The 15,895-nt window shown below is 35.7% G+C and overlaps 1 protein-coding gene across 1 annotated transcript in view; it reads left to right on the top strand.

Annotated features, from left to right (window-relative positions):
- The window catches only part of ESYT2 (extended synaptotagmin-like protein 2), a gene marked incomplete at its 5' end in the record, with an annotated part of 51,226 nt that overhangs the window by 31,801 nt on the left and 3,530 nt on the right, over positions 1-15,895 (top strand). Inside the window, 9 exons of the mRNA XM_010074413.1 lie at positions 624-672; positions 1,306-1,395; positions 1,938-2,033; positions 8,228-8,290; positions 10,284-10,358; positions 11,228-11,314; positions 12,081-12,230; positions 13,225-13,613; positions 15,820-15,895. The exon at positions 15,820-15,895 is cut by the window's right edge and continues 41 nt beyond it. Coding sequence (XP_010072715.1) covers positions 624-672; positions 1,306-1,395; positions 1,938-2,033; positions 8,228-8,290; positions 10,284-10,358; positions 11,228-11,314; positions 12,081-12,230; positions 13,225-13,613; positions 15,820-15,895 — 1,075 coding nt within the window. The remainder of the gene's footprint in view (positions 1-623; positions 673-1,305; positions 1,396-1,937; positions 2,034-8,227; positions 8,291-10,283; positions 10,359-11,227; positions 11,315-12,080; positions 12,231-13,224; positions 13,614-15,819) is intronic.

Raw genomic sequence — 15,895 nt, 5'->3', positions numbered from 1 at the left:
CTCTCTTAACAGGAGCAACAGTACCTACTTCTCTTCTCATTAAAATAAAGAAGTAGGTAGTACAAAGGCTTCTTTTCTTTATGCTTCCCTAATCTTACATTGAAGTGGCGGGAGGGAAAAGTGGCATAATGTGTACCTCTGCACTAATAAAATAAAGCCACATACGTTCATACACTGGCATGCAGTTGTCTGCCCTGTTTAATTTTTAGCAGATTCCGTGGTACATTTTTAGCTTGGGTGAACTAGCACTCTCCCAGACAATGCCAAAGCATGAATTCAGTCGTAGCGTATGTCCAGGGGCTATTTCCAGTGGGTAGTTTGGATGTGGTCAGAGTTTTGAGAGTTTGGTCATATGTATATGAGCCATATTGTGCCGGTTGCCCTTGTGGCTGTAAAATGGGCTCTAGTATAGGCATATTTTCTTTTATCTTGAATTCATCCCGTTCAGCCATTTCGTTCCCTACATCTTCCTCTCTTAGGGGCTCAAAGAATAGTTTTCTGCTCTTTTGATCTTGGTGGAAGCCTGGATGCTCAGCAAGCACAGGGTGGGGTTTGAGTTCTATATTAGATTTGTTGCTTCTTAGCTGCAATACCGATTGTTTTTTTCTTTTCTTTTTTTCTAGTTTGATGATAGATTTAATTGAAGTTGAAAAGGAGCGTCTTCTAGATGAGGTAAATATTCAGTAAGTTTTGGCTTAAAAAGCCCTGTATGTTGTATATGTATTTGCTCTTGTAGTAGTCTTTTTTTTCCTGGGGATAGTTTCTGCATGTTCATGAATAACCTCAATGCTATAGAAATAGATTCCCTGAGTGCAGTGCAGTGTTTTACGGGATATCTGGATGGGTGAAATCTGAAGAATAATGCCATTCTTCTTCTTTCTTGGGGTTTTAAGATTAATAGTTCATAAATGCAAAAAACAGTAACATATATTTGGTGAGAGCTTTTTCTTGCAGGAGAATAGTTAATAGCCTGATTTAACTACTATTAGACTTAGCAGGATAATTTTTGCCCTATACATAAGAGAGATTTTATAGTGACGTTACGCAAGGTTTGTGTTTCCAGAACATCATTACAGAACTTAGTGTTCTCTTAATATTTTGAAAATGCTTTTATTATTATATTGTAATATTTAGTGTGAAATAGGACATTTTAAACAATGAACCAGGTCTTTTCAGGTTATGCAGGCTTCAGCTCTAGGAGATGTGTAGTAGAGTTTAGCGTTTCCTAACTGTCTTGAAGATCCAATTGCAATCATGTATTTGTTTGGTGTCAGATTATTTCAAATTTCTTTGCTTAACTTTTAGTGGTTTACTTTGGATGAAGTGTCCAAAGGAAAATTGCATTTAAAACTGGAATGGCTCACGTTGATGCCAACTGCTGAAAATCTAGACAAGGTATTAAAGGAACACATTACTTTTATCCTAATTTTAATTGTTGTGGGATGCATTTTGTTGTTTGGTTGTTTGGGGTTCTTTTGTTAAATATGTAAATAATTTAATTCTTCAGCTGTTGTGAATTTCAATAAACCTGTAACTTTATTTCAAGCTGTTTGTCTTTAGCAATCTCAAACCAGTCGTAACTGTCAATGTACTCTTGTGGCATAGGATTTTAAAATGCTTTTGCTGTCCTCTTCTTTTCTCTTAATGTTATGGTTTGAGAATATCAGCTAACATTTCATTAGCCTGGGCTTAAAGCTGGATATGATGTTATAATCTGTTCAGTCAAAAAAAAAAAAAATTAGGAAGTGAGGTGGAAATTTACATAAAAATGGGTTTGAAACATCTATATGAGTCTTGAAAAGTTACTTCTTATGCTTCATAGTGTGTGTTTGTGAATGTTTGTGTATTGGGAGATGTTTTAAAAATAGTTTTCAGGAATGGGACAGAAATAATATTATTTGATTTTCAGAAAGGCTTACAGTCTGTTTTTGGTTTAGGTGCTAACAAGCATTAGAGCTGATAAAGACCAAGCCAATGATGGGCTTTCTTCTGCATTGCTTATTCTCTATTTGGACTCAGCAAGAAACCTTCCTGTAAGTTCTATTCTGATGGATACCCTTTTGTCATGGGTATCTCTTGCATATTTCCAGCATGTCTTGCTTGGTAGTATGGCACACTGCTTTACTAACACACATTTTACCATGTTTTCTATACTTTCTCTTGTTTCAAAATGTGTAATGTAAGGTCCACATTTCTAGTAGTATAGTATTATAGATATATATTTAATAAAACATTGCTCTATAATCAGTGTGATTTTTCTTTAAAGAATGCTCCTTTCCTGGACTTGAAAGGCTGCATGTTTTTATTACATAATGTTTTCCATAAATAGTATGGGATCAGCATGGGAAATTTTAAGGAACTAACTGGGAAAAAGCCCATTCCCCTGAGTTCAGGTAAACTTGCTTGCTTTGGTTTAGGGTATCTGTGGTAGAGATTTGAAGGTACCAAAGTCCTCATCGTGATATTAGAACTGTGCAACTGATGTTACAGTGGCAGAATACTTGTATGAGATTTCTGTCAGGTTATCATTTGGAGTATTGTTTATTTGCTTGTGCAAAACATAAAACCAAAAACTAATGTTTCTGTCATTATACAGATTATACTATGGGACTGAGAGAGAGCTTGTTTATGACAAATACAGACTATTTTGTAGTTTATTTCAGGCTAATAAAAGTACTGTTCCTGGTTGTAAATGATAGCAGTAATAAATTAAACCCTACCATAAACAGATATGTGAAGCATAACATTGGGTTTTGCTGGTTTTCTGTTAGATGGGAAATCCTGGAAGTGATGACTAAAATACAAATCAGAGAATAAAGCTTTCAAGCCTCAGATTTTTTTTTTGCATTTTGCAAATTTCTCCACTCATCTTAAATTTAAGTTAAAATGCTTCCTCAAACAGAGTGGTAACAAATGAAACCTTAGTAACCTAAACAGTTTACGTCATGGAGTAGTGGTTTCATGTCTGTTCCAGGGTGTATAGAGCAGAGTTTGGATGTAGTATTTATTGGTTATTTTAAAAGCTAAAGAGATGTAGCTTATTTGGAATAGAGTCCTGCATTATATTTTCAACCTCACTGTCTTGAATTCAGGGGAACTCTGTAACTTAGCAGAAAAAGAGTAGAATTATTCCAATACAGAGTAAGCAGAAATAGCATGGAATTATGATGTGCTTAACATCAGTTTCAGAATACTGCAACATGCAGAAAAAGTCCATCTGCCATCTGTTTTGTGCACGAGATTAAATTGAACCCATTTCTGTATTTTCGTGTTCAACTACTGGATTTTACTGAAATTAAACTGTTACAAGTTTTATATATTTGTTAAAATACACTAATGCCTCTTACTTAAAATGAATCGTTTAAAGATCTCTCATGCACAATTTCCATTTTTATTCCATACAACCCTGCTTCTCTATATTAGATTAACTTCTCCAGCAAATACTCAGAGGCTTTGTCATAAGTTTAGTTTTTTCCCTTCCTGTTTTAAACAAATATTCTGTAGCATTGTCTCCCTCCTTCAGAGGGAGATAGGCTGCAAGTCTTGAGTTCTGCCTACTTTTGAGGACAGCATTTTCATTTCTATGTCTTAATCGGTACTTCTAATCAGTAGATCTCTGAACTCTAGGGCATGGAAAGAAGTTCCTTACACAAAGCTGACCAGTTGAGAGATTTGGGAACAGGATCCCAAATTTCTTATTGCTGTGTCTGAGGTTCTGTCTACGGTACAAGATTGCCTGGGTGGGTTGAGAATAAGGAACAAAAAGATCAAAGAGAATGAAGTCTGTTAAAATTACACTGACCCTTTAGTCCACAAGTTTAATGTTAAAGCCGAAATATTTTCTAGATGGATAACTACTTTTTATTAACTTCCAAATGGATTTCTTGAGTTGATGCTGATCACTGGTACATTTTAGTTCTTGGCTTCAGCCTTGTTTTGTTTGAGTTATAGTGGATAATCCCCAGCATAGCCATTTCTTTTGCGCAGATGGATCATAGTTCTGGGTTTCTGAAACATTGGGATGATTCATCTGAAACATGTTTCAAGTGAAACAGTGTAGAAGGCTGATCTCTGCCATATAAATCTGAACTACCAAGAGTAAACTTGGAAAGCAGACTAATATATTTGAATAATTAATAAAAAATAAAAAACCTATGTTTTGACAAATACTTACTTCTTGTTATCTGCTGTTCTCTCTGGAATCCTTTGACTGTTTTCCTTAACTTTTTTGTGTAGTAAAGCTGCTTATGCATTCATTCTGCCACAATCCCATCACTCTGCTTTCTCCTTCCATTTCCATCTTCCTAAGAGTATCTACGAGGGAAACTTTGGGTGTGGATACTTAAAAGAGAGGAGAGCATCGGGACTAGTCTTTTGTGAAAACACTACCTCACTCTATAGAGCACTATTTGTGAGTTCTCTGGTATTATTTGTATTGTACCTTTTATCTGCCAGAGTGTGGATTAGTGCTACTAAAGCCACTCACTCTAGTGGAATGAGAGCATGCAATTTGTTTTGCTGCATGGTTTCAACAAGTGTGCATTGTTTTTGTGCTATTTTTATTGCATTTTAAAGGCTACTTAAATTTCTTTAATCAGCATATCATTGGGTAAGTAATTAACTTTATGATAAAAACCCAAGATAAGTTTTTTGTAAAAGGTCCTGCATTTAACTAAAATTGCTGATTCATTGAGAAATAAAATGCATACTATACTAGCACATGTGTGCTGGTGAATTGTTGGCTTTTATTGCAAAAAATATTAAACTAATAAGTATTACAGCCAACATCCCTGCAGTTTCTTTAAAAGGTGATGCACTCAACATTTATAAGAACTTGCAACCTCTCCACACTGGTTCAAATATTGCTTTTAAAATGGGTGTTGTTCTTTGTGCTCCCCAAACTATAAATTCCCTTGTAAATTCTATTTCACTCCATAATGCTCCTTGTTTTGCAAATTCCCAAGCTCCTTTTCTGTTTTTCAAATTGGACTGTAGTCAGAAAAACCCAAGCTAGGGAGAACCACCAATTAATATTTTTTGCTTGAATTTAAGGTTACAAGATTATTACAAACTAATGAGCCTCTGAATATCTTACACTTAAATCTGCAAATGCAACTTTGCTATCTTCAAAAATAATGATAATCTGTTCAGAATAAGAATTCTTTTGCCAGAGGGAGGTGGGTATACCATTGTAGATTGTGCAGATAAATCTGTTGCTGGCTGGCTACTTTTGGCTCATATCAGAAACCTTGATTTAAAAACACCTTCCCCCTTGCCCCACCCAAATCCCAACAAAATCCTTTTCTCTGATCCTTTCAATTAGTTTCTGTGTAGAAGTTCATTTTAAAGTATTACATAAAGTTACATCCTTTACCAAATCTTTTAAAATGTAATGAATAAGAAATGCGGTTCGTAAGCTATGGTTCAGTTATCTTGGTATTAAAACTGATGAGTAATTTGTTTCATTTAGTTATAAAAATACTAGATACATCCTAAAAATCATAATTTTAAAAAAATGCCAAAAACACCTGATAAAGAGTGTAGCCCTGATGTTTTTGTTGATCTTAGGGTCTTTGCATTAGTACATGTTGTCTATATGCAATAGCATCTATTTAGATGTTGGACAAAACTTTCCAAATCCCTGAAGCGATGTGTGAGTCAGAGTGGAACAGCAACCATTTTAAGGTCTGGATTTCCTTCAACAGCAGTGTTGACTTCTTTGTTCTGCAGTTGCATGGGTGCTAGTCTTGCAGCAAGCAAGAGGACAAGATTTATGGCTGGAGGCCAGGAGAGAGGAGAGGACTGTATGTAGTAGCCCAGAGGCAATAACAGCTTCAGCAGTCATAAACCTGCATCTTGTTTTCAGGGCATCTTTAAACACAAGGTATTACGCAAACATCCACACCGGCAAGTTCAGGTATCTAATTGAAATGTAACATGAGTTACTTGATGAGGAGAGGGAGGGAAAGTGTTAAAAAGGGTGTTCACTTTATATAGGGAGAGGAAAAGCCAATGCCCTGTGTGGTCTTTGTTCCTTTCTAGACAGTTTTATTGACTGTTGGGAACCTAGATTCATGACACTTAATTCAGACATTTACCCATCTAAATCTCATTTATCTGAAGTTAAGGAGTATGAATAGTGTTCTTAGTATGCCGTGCTAGTTTTATAGGTTATCATTAGTGCGTAACAATTTTTTCTTTTATTCAGTGTTTATGTAACATATAAATTATCCCTGTTTTAAATCAGCTCTCACAGATCAGTGACTGTCTGCTGGTTATCAATTGAGGATGCACTCATAGATCTAGACACTTCTAAAGCCCCATTTTAACCCCAAGGAAGACTCAGTGAGTCAACAGAAGTAATGAGTCATACCCCAAAGCATAATGAATTAGGATGTGGCTTAATAACAAAACAGCTTGTGAGTTGCAGTGTAATTTATGGGTTTTTTATTAGGACTTACTGCAAATGTCACTGGCTGTTACAGAATGCTAGCCTGAAATCTGATATATTCCACTGTGACAGTTATCAGTGTACTTCTTGGATAGCTGTCCACTTTTCCTGTAACTGCAGAGACACTTGGAACCATAGCAAGACAATTTTGTCAACCAAGGCAAGACCTTTTCTTGGCTCTTTATATTGAACACTCCCTTTTCTTCTCCTAGTCTCCTCCTGCCCAGCCTTTCAGCCACCATCCTCATGGACCTGCAGCTCCTTCCCTTGAAACCTGAAGTCTGGCTTAAACATACTTGCCCCAGCTGATGTCCCTCTTGGCCTATCCTTGCTATGTATGATTCCAGAGGAATTGAGACATGTTCAATATCCAGGAATCATTGGTTGCCTGCCTTTATAATTGATCACATAGGTTTGTTTTTGACTTCTAAAATTCTTTGAAATAATAATATAGGGGGGAGAAAGATGTGTACTGAATATGCAGGTGCAAATGTGAAGGAAAGACAGCAAGTTGAGGGGCAGTTTAGGATTCAAAATTATCTTGATGAGTTGCAGAGATCATCTGGAAAAAGAAGGTACTTTTCCATAGAGGATGGTGATTGCACCTGTATAAATATGGGAGGGAAATAGCTGTCTGATGTATAGCTCTACAGAAAGGGATCTCTAGTCGTGCTGTATGATGCTGCTATGAAAGACAGACACCATACTGTATATGGAAAGAGGAGCGTAGCCCATAAGATGTATGGACTAAAAGAAATATTAAAAAGTATTTCTGCACAAAGGTTAAATCTCTCTTCAGATTTAATCAGGAAGGCATTTCTTTGGGCAGAACATAAATATCAGTTTCTGTTCATAAACCAGCATGTTTAAAAAGGCCATAATGCAATTTTTTTTGTTGCCAGACATTACAGCTTTTAAACCAGAATTCTCCCTTGAAACAAAAATTTGTGCTTAAAGAAGAAGCCAGCCATTAAGCATACTAACTTGAAGTCTGTTTTATTTCAAAATCATATTTCCTTAAATTGTTTCTTATGAGCTAAATGCAAATTTTCTGTAACATTTTTATACTTTACATGTGTCACTTCAGGAATAATATGCTATTCCTAAAATAAATTTGCTTAATTGATGGAAAATAGTTGGAGGTTCTGTCCTGCCAAATCAGTTCAAATTCCTATCGTTGGTTTATTTGCACATCTTTGTTCAACTGAGTGAAGTTAGCATGCAGTGCTTGTATCATTCATCTGCTGAAGGGGCTCAAATGACTTAGATTTTTATAATGACCTAAACCCTGTCAATACTTTTAGCATAGTAATTTCTCCCATAAAAGGACTCCTTCATGTAATTACTTGACTTATCATCAGAGAAGCTTCTATGTTGTGAAAATGTACTTAACCAAATTTTAAAAAGGTTCATTCAGAAGGCAGTCCATAGGACTTCAGGCATTCAATAAAACCTATTTTGCGAAGTTTCCTTATTATGGTAAAAAAACCTGGTAAGGGAAATATAAGTGGACTGAAAGTGACTATATTGGTTTTAAAGCAGAATACAAACAGAGAGGACAAAAGGGAAAAAAGAAAGTTTTGTCAGACTTTTGTTGTTGTTGTTGTGGTTCCTTCATTGTTTTGTTTGAAAGATTTTTGAGATTATTTTTTTTTAGGTTGATTTTTTTCCCCCACTTTGTCCTATGTTGTCGTGTCATAATTAATTAACCTGTGAAATTGCTTCATTGCATGACTTATTAACCCTTCCTGTGTTCATTCTCTCCTGACTTAAAAGCATAATCCATTAGAATTTAACCCTGATGGCTTGAAGAAGGCTGCTCTTCAGAAAGCCCTAAAGGTAAAACCAATATAGCTGTCAATTTAAGGTCACAATAGTCATTATAAATGCACAAATGCCTGCAACACTTCTCTTCCAACAGCAGATGGAATTTCTCTTGCCAGTTATATATCTAGTGCAAGTCCGCTTTACTTAAATTTGGTTTCAAGAAGTGGTCAAGACACTGGTAAACACCACGGTCTATGGTAATTTGAATTTTAGATCAGTAGAGTGGAGTATAGACTGCTTTACAAGACTGGGGAAAAAAAAATAGTCCTGAGAACTAATCTGAAGTAGTAACTAAAGAACAAAGCTGACATGAAAGCTAAAACATCTTTTACGTACCGAGCGATACTTTATTGGTCAGCTCTGAATGACTAACCAATAAAATCAGTTCATGACACGTTTTGAAATAAGATAATCTTATTTCTGCTAGATATTTTTAGAAGGCTTTACACCCTTTATATAAATGCTAAATAAATTTAGCCAAGCTTTTTGCTATGGGAGACATAGAATTGAGAGGCAAATTTGAAAGACGTAAGCCAAGTTCTCAGCTGGAGGAACTTGGACAAGAGGCAGTCTCTAATAGACTGTCAACAGCAAAGCTGTCAGTGGCAGGTGTTAAAGTTGCATTATATGTGTGTGTACATATTGCTACTTATTTAGCATGAATTAAAGTTATTTATATTTACATATCAGCATAAGCAATAGGGTCTTCTTGTCAAGTTCTGTAGTTTCATCATTTTATGAAGAAAAGGGAATTTCAGGCACCTTTTTATGGACAAGTAAAAAATGTTACTAATTTCACCTACCATTTTTAAACATCATCAGTTGGAGAGTAATCTTACTTTTTGTTCCTTAAAACTTTGTATTCTGTTGTCTTTGGTGAGAGCTAAATATTTTTGAGTGGAAATCATGAAAAAAAAGAAATGCGTCATTCATCCAAGAAAGGAGTGCTTTCTTAACAGCATTTTTTCTAAAGGAAAGTATGGTTATAAGCAGTGTGTCGCATGAAAGTCAAGTAATATTAGTGGAAGATGTCCAAAATGTAAGTTCAGATCCAAAAATACCTAGAATATGCACATTCTTAGTTTAAAAATATGAAATATTTTAATCACTTGGTTGTAATTGTGACCTTACATGCATTAAGTAAATTTCAACTAACTTTCTGTTTACATACCTGATCTGTACAATTTCCTACATGGTAGAATTCAAAGTATATTTTTAACCATGTATACTATTATTTTATGGGCCTTTTAAGCTGCATTAACACCTGCTTGAGATGATTAACTTTCATGTCTAACTTTTCTTTATAACTTAATTTTTTGTTAGGTTCGTTTAAAATTTGTGAAAGTTGGGAATGTTCCTTTGTGTATATAATTTGTTTCTAAACTGATGTTTATTTTCTCAGTTTCATGTAATGCTATACACCTGGTGAGCAAGGCTCAGATATGGCAGATTCTCTAATAAAGAGCATTTGATAAACTGCAGAAATATAAGTCAGGTACATTACAGTGCATCTTATTTCTCCCCAAACTGAAAAGGGGGGAATATAAATGATCTGATGTTACATCCAATTTAATAATGTTACTGCAATGTAAATAAAGTAAGTTTCCCAAGTTTGTACTTTCTCCATATCTGCCATCTGCATGCGATATTCCTTTTTCAGTTTTAACTATGCTTCATTAGCTTTGGATGTTGTAAACCTCATTAAAGGATAAGAATTTTCACCTTACCAATTTCATTTGAAGAAAATGGAAAGGAGTCTAAAACTCCTGCTTATTTGTAGCATTTGCTTCAGTGTATTTAGGGTAGTTGGATGCGTTCATGTTAATGCGTTCACTAGTTACTAGCCAGTCTGCCATTCAAGCCTGTTAATAAAACACTGAGAATAATAGATAAGCATATAGTAGAATGCATATGATTTGTATTTTTAAGATGCACGCATTTAAGTTTCAGAGGAGAGAAGTTTTGCTTTATTCTGAAGGCAAAGGTTTTGCTTTTTCTTTACCAGTCAGGAAAGAAAATAAACAGCAATCCCAACCCACTTGTTTTGCTGTCAGTTGGACACAAGGCACAGGAAAGTAAGGTAAGTTCCTGCTCTTCATACTTGGCTCTGGCTACAAACATTTGGTGGCTCTGTGTGCTTGGCATTGGCTATCCAGCCAATGGGCGTATCCGCTGCACTAATGGAAATTGCCAACAAGACGCGAAGGATTGAATGGGTGCTTGCTCAATTTAAACTGTGTGTGAGTAAAGACCAGATTTTTAACTATTTGTAGATGTCCTTCCACTCTAGGTTCTGATCTGCAACTGGGATTCCTACAGTAATGATTATATAAATAACATCTAATTTGGCTTCTTCATATCCTGTCAAAAATTGTCAGAATGCCTAAAACAGATCTTATACATGGTCTTAATTTTGATACTTACTCAAAAATAAAGATAGAAATTCAAGTCCTTTATTCCATTTCTTTGAATGCTTTTTTCTCTCTTCACCTCCCCAGCCCCCAAATAATGAGTTGCTGAAAGTAGTGACATTTGGCAATGAAACCTCCCACATGGCTGCTTGGAGGTTAGAAGCAAAAATACCAGTTTCTAGGAGTTTCATTGAGTTAGTTCATACCTTACAGAGAAGTATGAGAAGAGAGAGAATGTGCCGGTCTGAAGACCTTGCATTTGTTCATGGACTGGTGTGAAGTAAAGGTTCTTTAGCAGGAGTTTTAATTTACATACAGCAACTTTAATACAAAACATATTCTATTACATGCCCTATTTATAATTTTATGTGTAGTATTATATATGCCTCGGGTATATATACCACTTGACCTTTGTTTAAATGTCAGGTTTCAGACATAAATTTTGCAAAGCCAGAATGAAAATTTACTCAACTCTTGACATTGGCTTATTAGACAGAAATGTTTTATAATTTGCGTGCTTCCTGTTCTCTAACTTTAGATTCGATACAAGACTAATGAACCAGTATGGGAGGAAAACTTTACTTTCTTTGTGCACAATCCCAAAAGACAAGATCTTGAAGTTGAGGTATGTCGTCTCACTCTCTTTACATACCTGTCTTTTTAAGACATTTTGGTAGTAACATTCAGACATTGCAGGCTGTTATGAAATCAGACTGAGTACATTGTGAACACCATTAAAATGATAATGTGTTTTTTAAGACCATGCTATGAAATGCTTATTTGCATGTACTACTAAAAAGAAGGAAGACCGTAACCAATCTCTCACCAGAAGAACATAGTTGATGGTTGTCTTACTTAAAGAAAAAGAAGTAAATTTTGATACCTGTTTCAAACATTAACAGTCTTAACTGCTAGCAGAAATTGCTGTTAAGTATGGCTAATTTGTTTCCTGTCTCATCCCAAGGAAGTCTTTGCTTTATCCAAATATCGTATCCCTTTACACTGCTGACATGTCATTTACATAGTTCAAAGAGACTGAAGTGTAAATGACTGTCCTAGTTACTATTCCTCTTACAGTTGTGGGGATTCATTTTCATGCAGACCGTTTGGAAACCATGTAGTTATTTTGATCAAGGGTCAGGTAGATATAGAAGTGATGGTTAGTTTTCTGTCTTGCTTTTGCTGTACAAGATAGGGATGAAAAAAACAAATATACATTGAGTATATTTGCTATTTCCTTCTTCAGTGTAAAGTAATGTTATGATAAGGGAAATTTGGTTTAAGAACAAAGTACATTTTATATTGTTTAGATTTTTTTTGTATTTAAACTGTCATTTCCTTTTCTTACGAAGCAGATGATACAAAATTATTTAGCTTCTCTGTTCCTTCAGGTGAGGGATGAACAGCACCAGTGTTCTTTGGGGAACTTCAAACTGCCTCTAAGCCAGTTACTGGAGAGTCAAGATTTAACTATGCATCAGCGGTTTCACCTGAACAACTCCGGTCCAAACAGCACTATAAACATGAAGATTGCACTCAGGGTACTCTAAAACTTTTCCCATTGTAAATATCTGAAAGCATATTTAAGACTACTGTGACTTCAAATCTTACAGCTTTATGAGGACGATAGTACATTTCCTTGGGTGTCACAGTGCCACGTGTCATTAGTTGTGGCAGTGCTCTCAACTACACAAAGATAACCACTAATTTAAATACATTTTATTTCAAGAACAGAAAATTCTCCAAACAAAACAGGAATCAGATACATTAATTAAGACTGAGGTTCCCCATGTTTTAGGTTTCATAATAATGTTTGGAATCTGAATTCCTTCAAGTCTCTTATGACTCAGTAGGCTACAGATCAGTGAAATCATCTTTATCTTATAGAAATGGAACTGAAGTCATGATGGTTTAAAAAGAATTAAATTTATAGGGAACACTGGAGTTTTGAAGACAAAACTTGTATACCTGAAAGTTAGCTTGTCATTTTCCCCAGCTAAGTTATTCAGTCTAATAAGGTAGTGTATCTCCTTGCAAACACTGTCAAACTTCTGTTAACTGCTGTTATTTGGTTTTTTTTTTTCTAAAGTACTTGTCATTAATAAATGAAGGTAACCTATAAAACAGAAAGTAAGGACAATGAGTGGAAGAACTTGTGATGTAGGATTAAATTTCAAAATATTAGAAGAAAAACTATAGAATAGCTTTCCAGGTGTCTAGAGCTGTAAAATAAATAGCACTTGCACCAGAAGTGTGTAGTGTATGGGAAGGGAGTAATGAGGAAAATAATTCTAAATGAATGGAGAATTTCACATTGGTTTATAGTTACTGCAGTTGCCACAAAGAAGATGGAGTTGTGTTTTCCTGTGCAAAAAGTTTCCTGTTGTAGAGTGAATAAGTATAAGTGAATATTTTTGGTCCTGCTTTAGTGTCTAAACTTAACAACTTGTCACCAACCAGTACTCCTGTAGAAGCAAATTTGTTCCTGTTTTTTATACTGGAAAACAGTAATATGTGTATTTTTACTGTATGTAGGTCCTTTCTCTTGAAAAGCGAGCAAGATCTCCAGATCATCAACACTCAGCCCAAGTAAAAAGGCCATCTCTTTCCAAAGATGCAAGAAAATCATCTTTTAAGCCTCAGATACCCATCTCACCACCACCTGATTCAAACAAATCTGTTCCAGCTTCCCCAGTGACTGATGGTGATAAAAAGACTGATACGGCTGAAAAAAGTCAGCCTCCCAATGCCAGCCCTCAGTGGCCAACAGATCTCAGCCGAAGTTCCTCCAGTCTTCATGCCTCTAACTTCTCTTATTCTCCCAGCCACCTCTCAGTCAAAGAACCCACTCCTAGCATCGCCTCAGACATATCTCTGCCTATCGCCACGCAGGAGCTACGGCAAAGACTACGACAGCTTGAAAAGTACGGTGCTAATTACTTGTTTTTGCAATACATCTAAATCGGTTTATAAAAAATGTCATTAGTGCAGCCTTTGTGTGTAGTTTGCATTTTAGTAATATTTTCTCTGGTTGCAGTTTGAGCCTGGCATTTGAAAATAAGTCATTGAGATTTTTTGCTTGTACCTGAGTTTGACAGAATCTGCAATTAGAAGTTGCCTTACCCTTGCAATGATCTGCAAGATAAAGTCCACACTGTGTAGTGCTAAAAATAGAGGGATGGCAAGAGGGAAGGATATTTTTCAATATAACATTAGTCACTTTCATGGCAATAGTTGCCTGTTTGTGCACTGAATCCTATTAACATTAATATTAAGCCAATTAAGCTGAATATAGCTGGTCTTTTTAAATTACTCAGAGGGATAGTTGACTGTAAAGAATGTTAAATGATAGCCAGTTATTATTCAGTTAATGAGGATTGCTGCAGCCATGCTTTCTTACATTCTGTAATTTTTTTTGTACTTGCCTCCATGGGCAGCTATACTTACCAATAAAGATAGCTGAGCAGCCATTCTGCTCTGAATGGGAGAGTGGAAACCATTAATTCCCTATTCATTTAGCTTCTCTGTGAATCTAAGCAGAAAGATTTTAATTTTTTATTTGTAAGGGATTGAAGTGATTCCTCTTTTTCTCTGTCAGAGTTCATAGAATCAATAGAATAAAACAGGCTGGAAGGAGCCTCTGGAGGTCATTCTGCCCTCTGCTCAGTGCAAATCCCAATCCAAAGTTAGATTTCTTGGGCCTTGTCCAGACAAGTTTTGAATATCTCCAAAGATGGAGAGTCTTTAACTGTTCAGCAATTCTGGTGCTTAGTCACTCCACTGTGAAAACATTTTTTTTCTATTTCCAATTAGAATTTATCTTGCTGCAACTTGACTGTGGTCTCTTGTTCTTTCACTGTGCACAGCCAAGAGGAGTCTGACTCAGTCTTCCCTGTAATGTCGAAGTACTGAAAGACTGCAGTTGAATCTGCTGTTCGCCTTCTCTTCAGTCTGTACAAACCCATCTCCTTTACCATCTGTTCATGTGCTCCAGTCTTCCATTTATCTTTATGGTCCTCTGTCCTCTTGTCTTCTGTTTGTCAGTCTCTCCTCTGGCCTAAAACTGGGTTAGACTTGGTTAATTATAACAAATGTTGAAATACTTCTCCTTATTTCATACACAAATTTCATACTTTCTCATTAAATGAATGGTAAAGCTGGAGCTAAGGAAGTCCTTTATTGCAGGTCCTATGTTTTTTAGATACTCTGATTTTTTTTTAATTTTTATTTTAACTAAGAAAATACTGCTTCATTCTAGTTTTTAAAGTGAATGACTTGGGAATTTTAATGGAACATTCTGCAGTCGCTTTGTAGTAGTCTTCACAAAAGAGGCACACCTCCCCCTTTAAGTTCAGATAGTTGAAAAATGCCAAGCATGCCATGTACTGTCCTGTGTGAAAAGGAAAATTCTGATAGTCTGCTGCTCAGTTTACACAAATTAAAATAAGCATTTTGTAGAGATAAGCAAACTTGAATGTGTTGGCCATTCTTTAAAACAGGAATTCTTAAAGCTGGTACTTGCTTTTTATTTAAGGAAGGCCTGCATTTGTAAAAGTAAATTAATTCTAATATTATTTTCAGTGCAGCATGAACTGCAGAAAAGTAAAATGGCTGTATTTATACTGTGATTTGAGCTTTTAAGTGAGTTTAAGAATCACTATTTAAAGCCAAGAGTATCTCTATTTCTGCATTAGGGAATTCAGAAAAGGATAAGCTGGTCTTCTATTTGGTTCCTGGCCATTGGTAAGAGTGGCTCATCTGAGGTATACATTGCAGTTGGCACCATCGTTCTTTACAATTTCCTAGATACTGCTCTAATCTTAATTTTAGGGTCAGCAAATTCTTTAGTGGTAATAGGTTTCAGAGCACTGAAGAGCTGCTGATCTGTAAACTGACAAGAATACCTAGCTCGTTCCTTTGGAGAATACAGGTGTAGGAACTGAAGTACAAGAAACTGATGAAGATATGCTCATGTGCTAACTTACGTGTGCTCTCTTTCACACTGATTACTGAACAGTTAAATGGGTAATACATGATTTCTGGAAATACTACTCAGCATGTATTTCAGTTAGTTCTTACTGTAAATATGCATATAATAAACTAAGCGTAATGTTCTTTTTTTTCCTGCAGTGGAACAACTCTGGGGCAGTCTCCGTTAGGACAGATTCAGCTCACAATTCGTCATAGTTCGCAAAGAAACAAACTG

Source organism: Pterocles gutturalis, unplaced genomic scaffold (genome assembly GCF_000699245.1).
Source record: "Pterocles gutturalis isolate BGI_N339 unplaced genomic scaffold, ASM69924v1 scaffold17532, whole genome shotgun sequence".
Lineage (NCBI taxonomy): Eukaryota > Metazoa > Chordata > Aves > Pterocliformes > Pteroclidae > Pterocles > Pterocles gutturalis.
The sequence above is the reverse complement of the archived record's forward strand: the minus strand, read 5'-3'. Positions and strand labels throughout refer to the sequence as shown.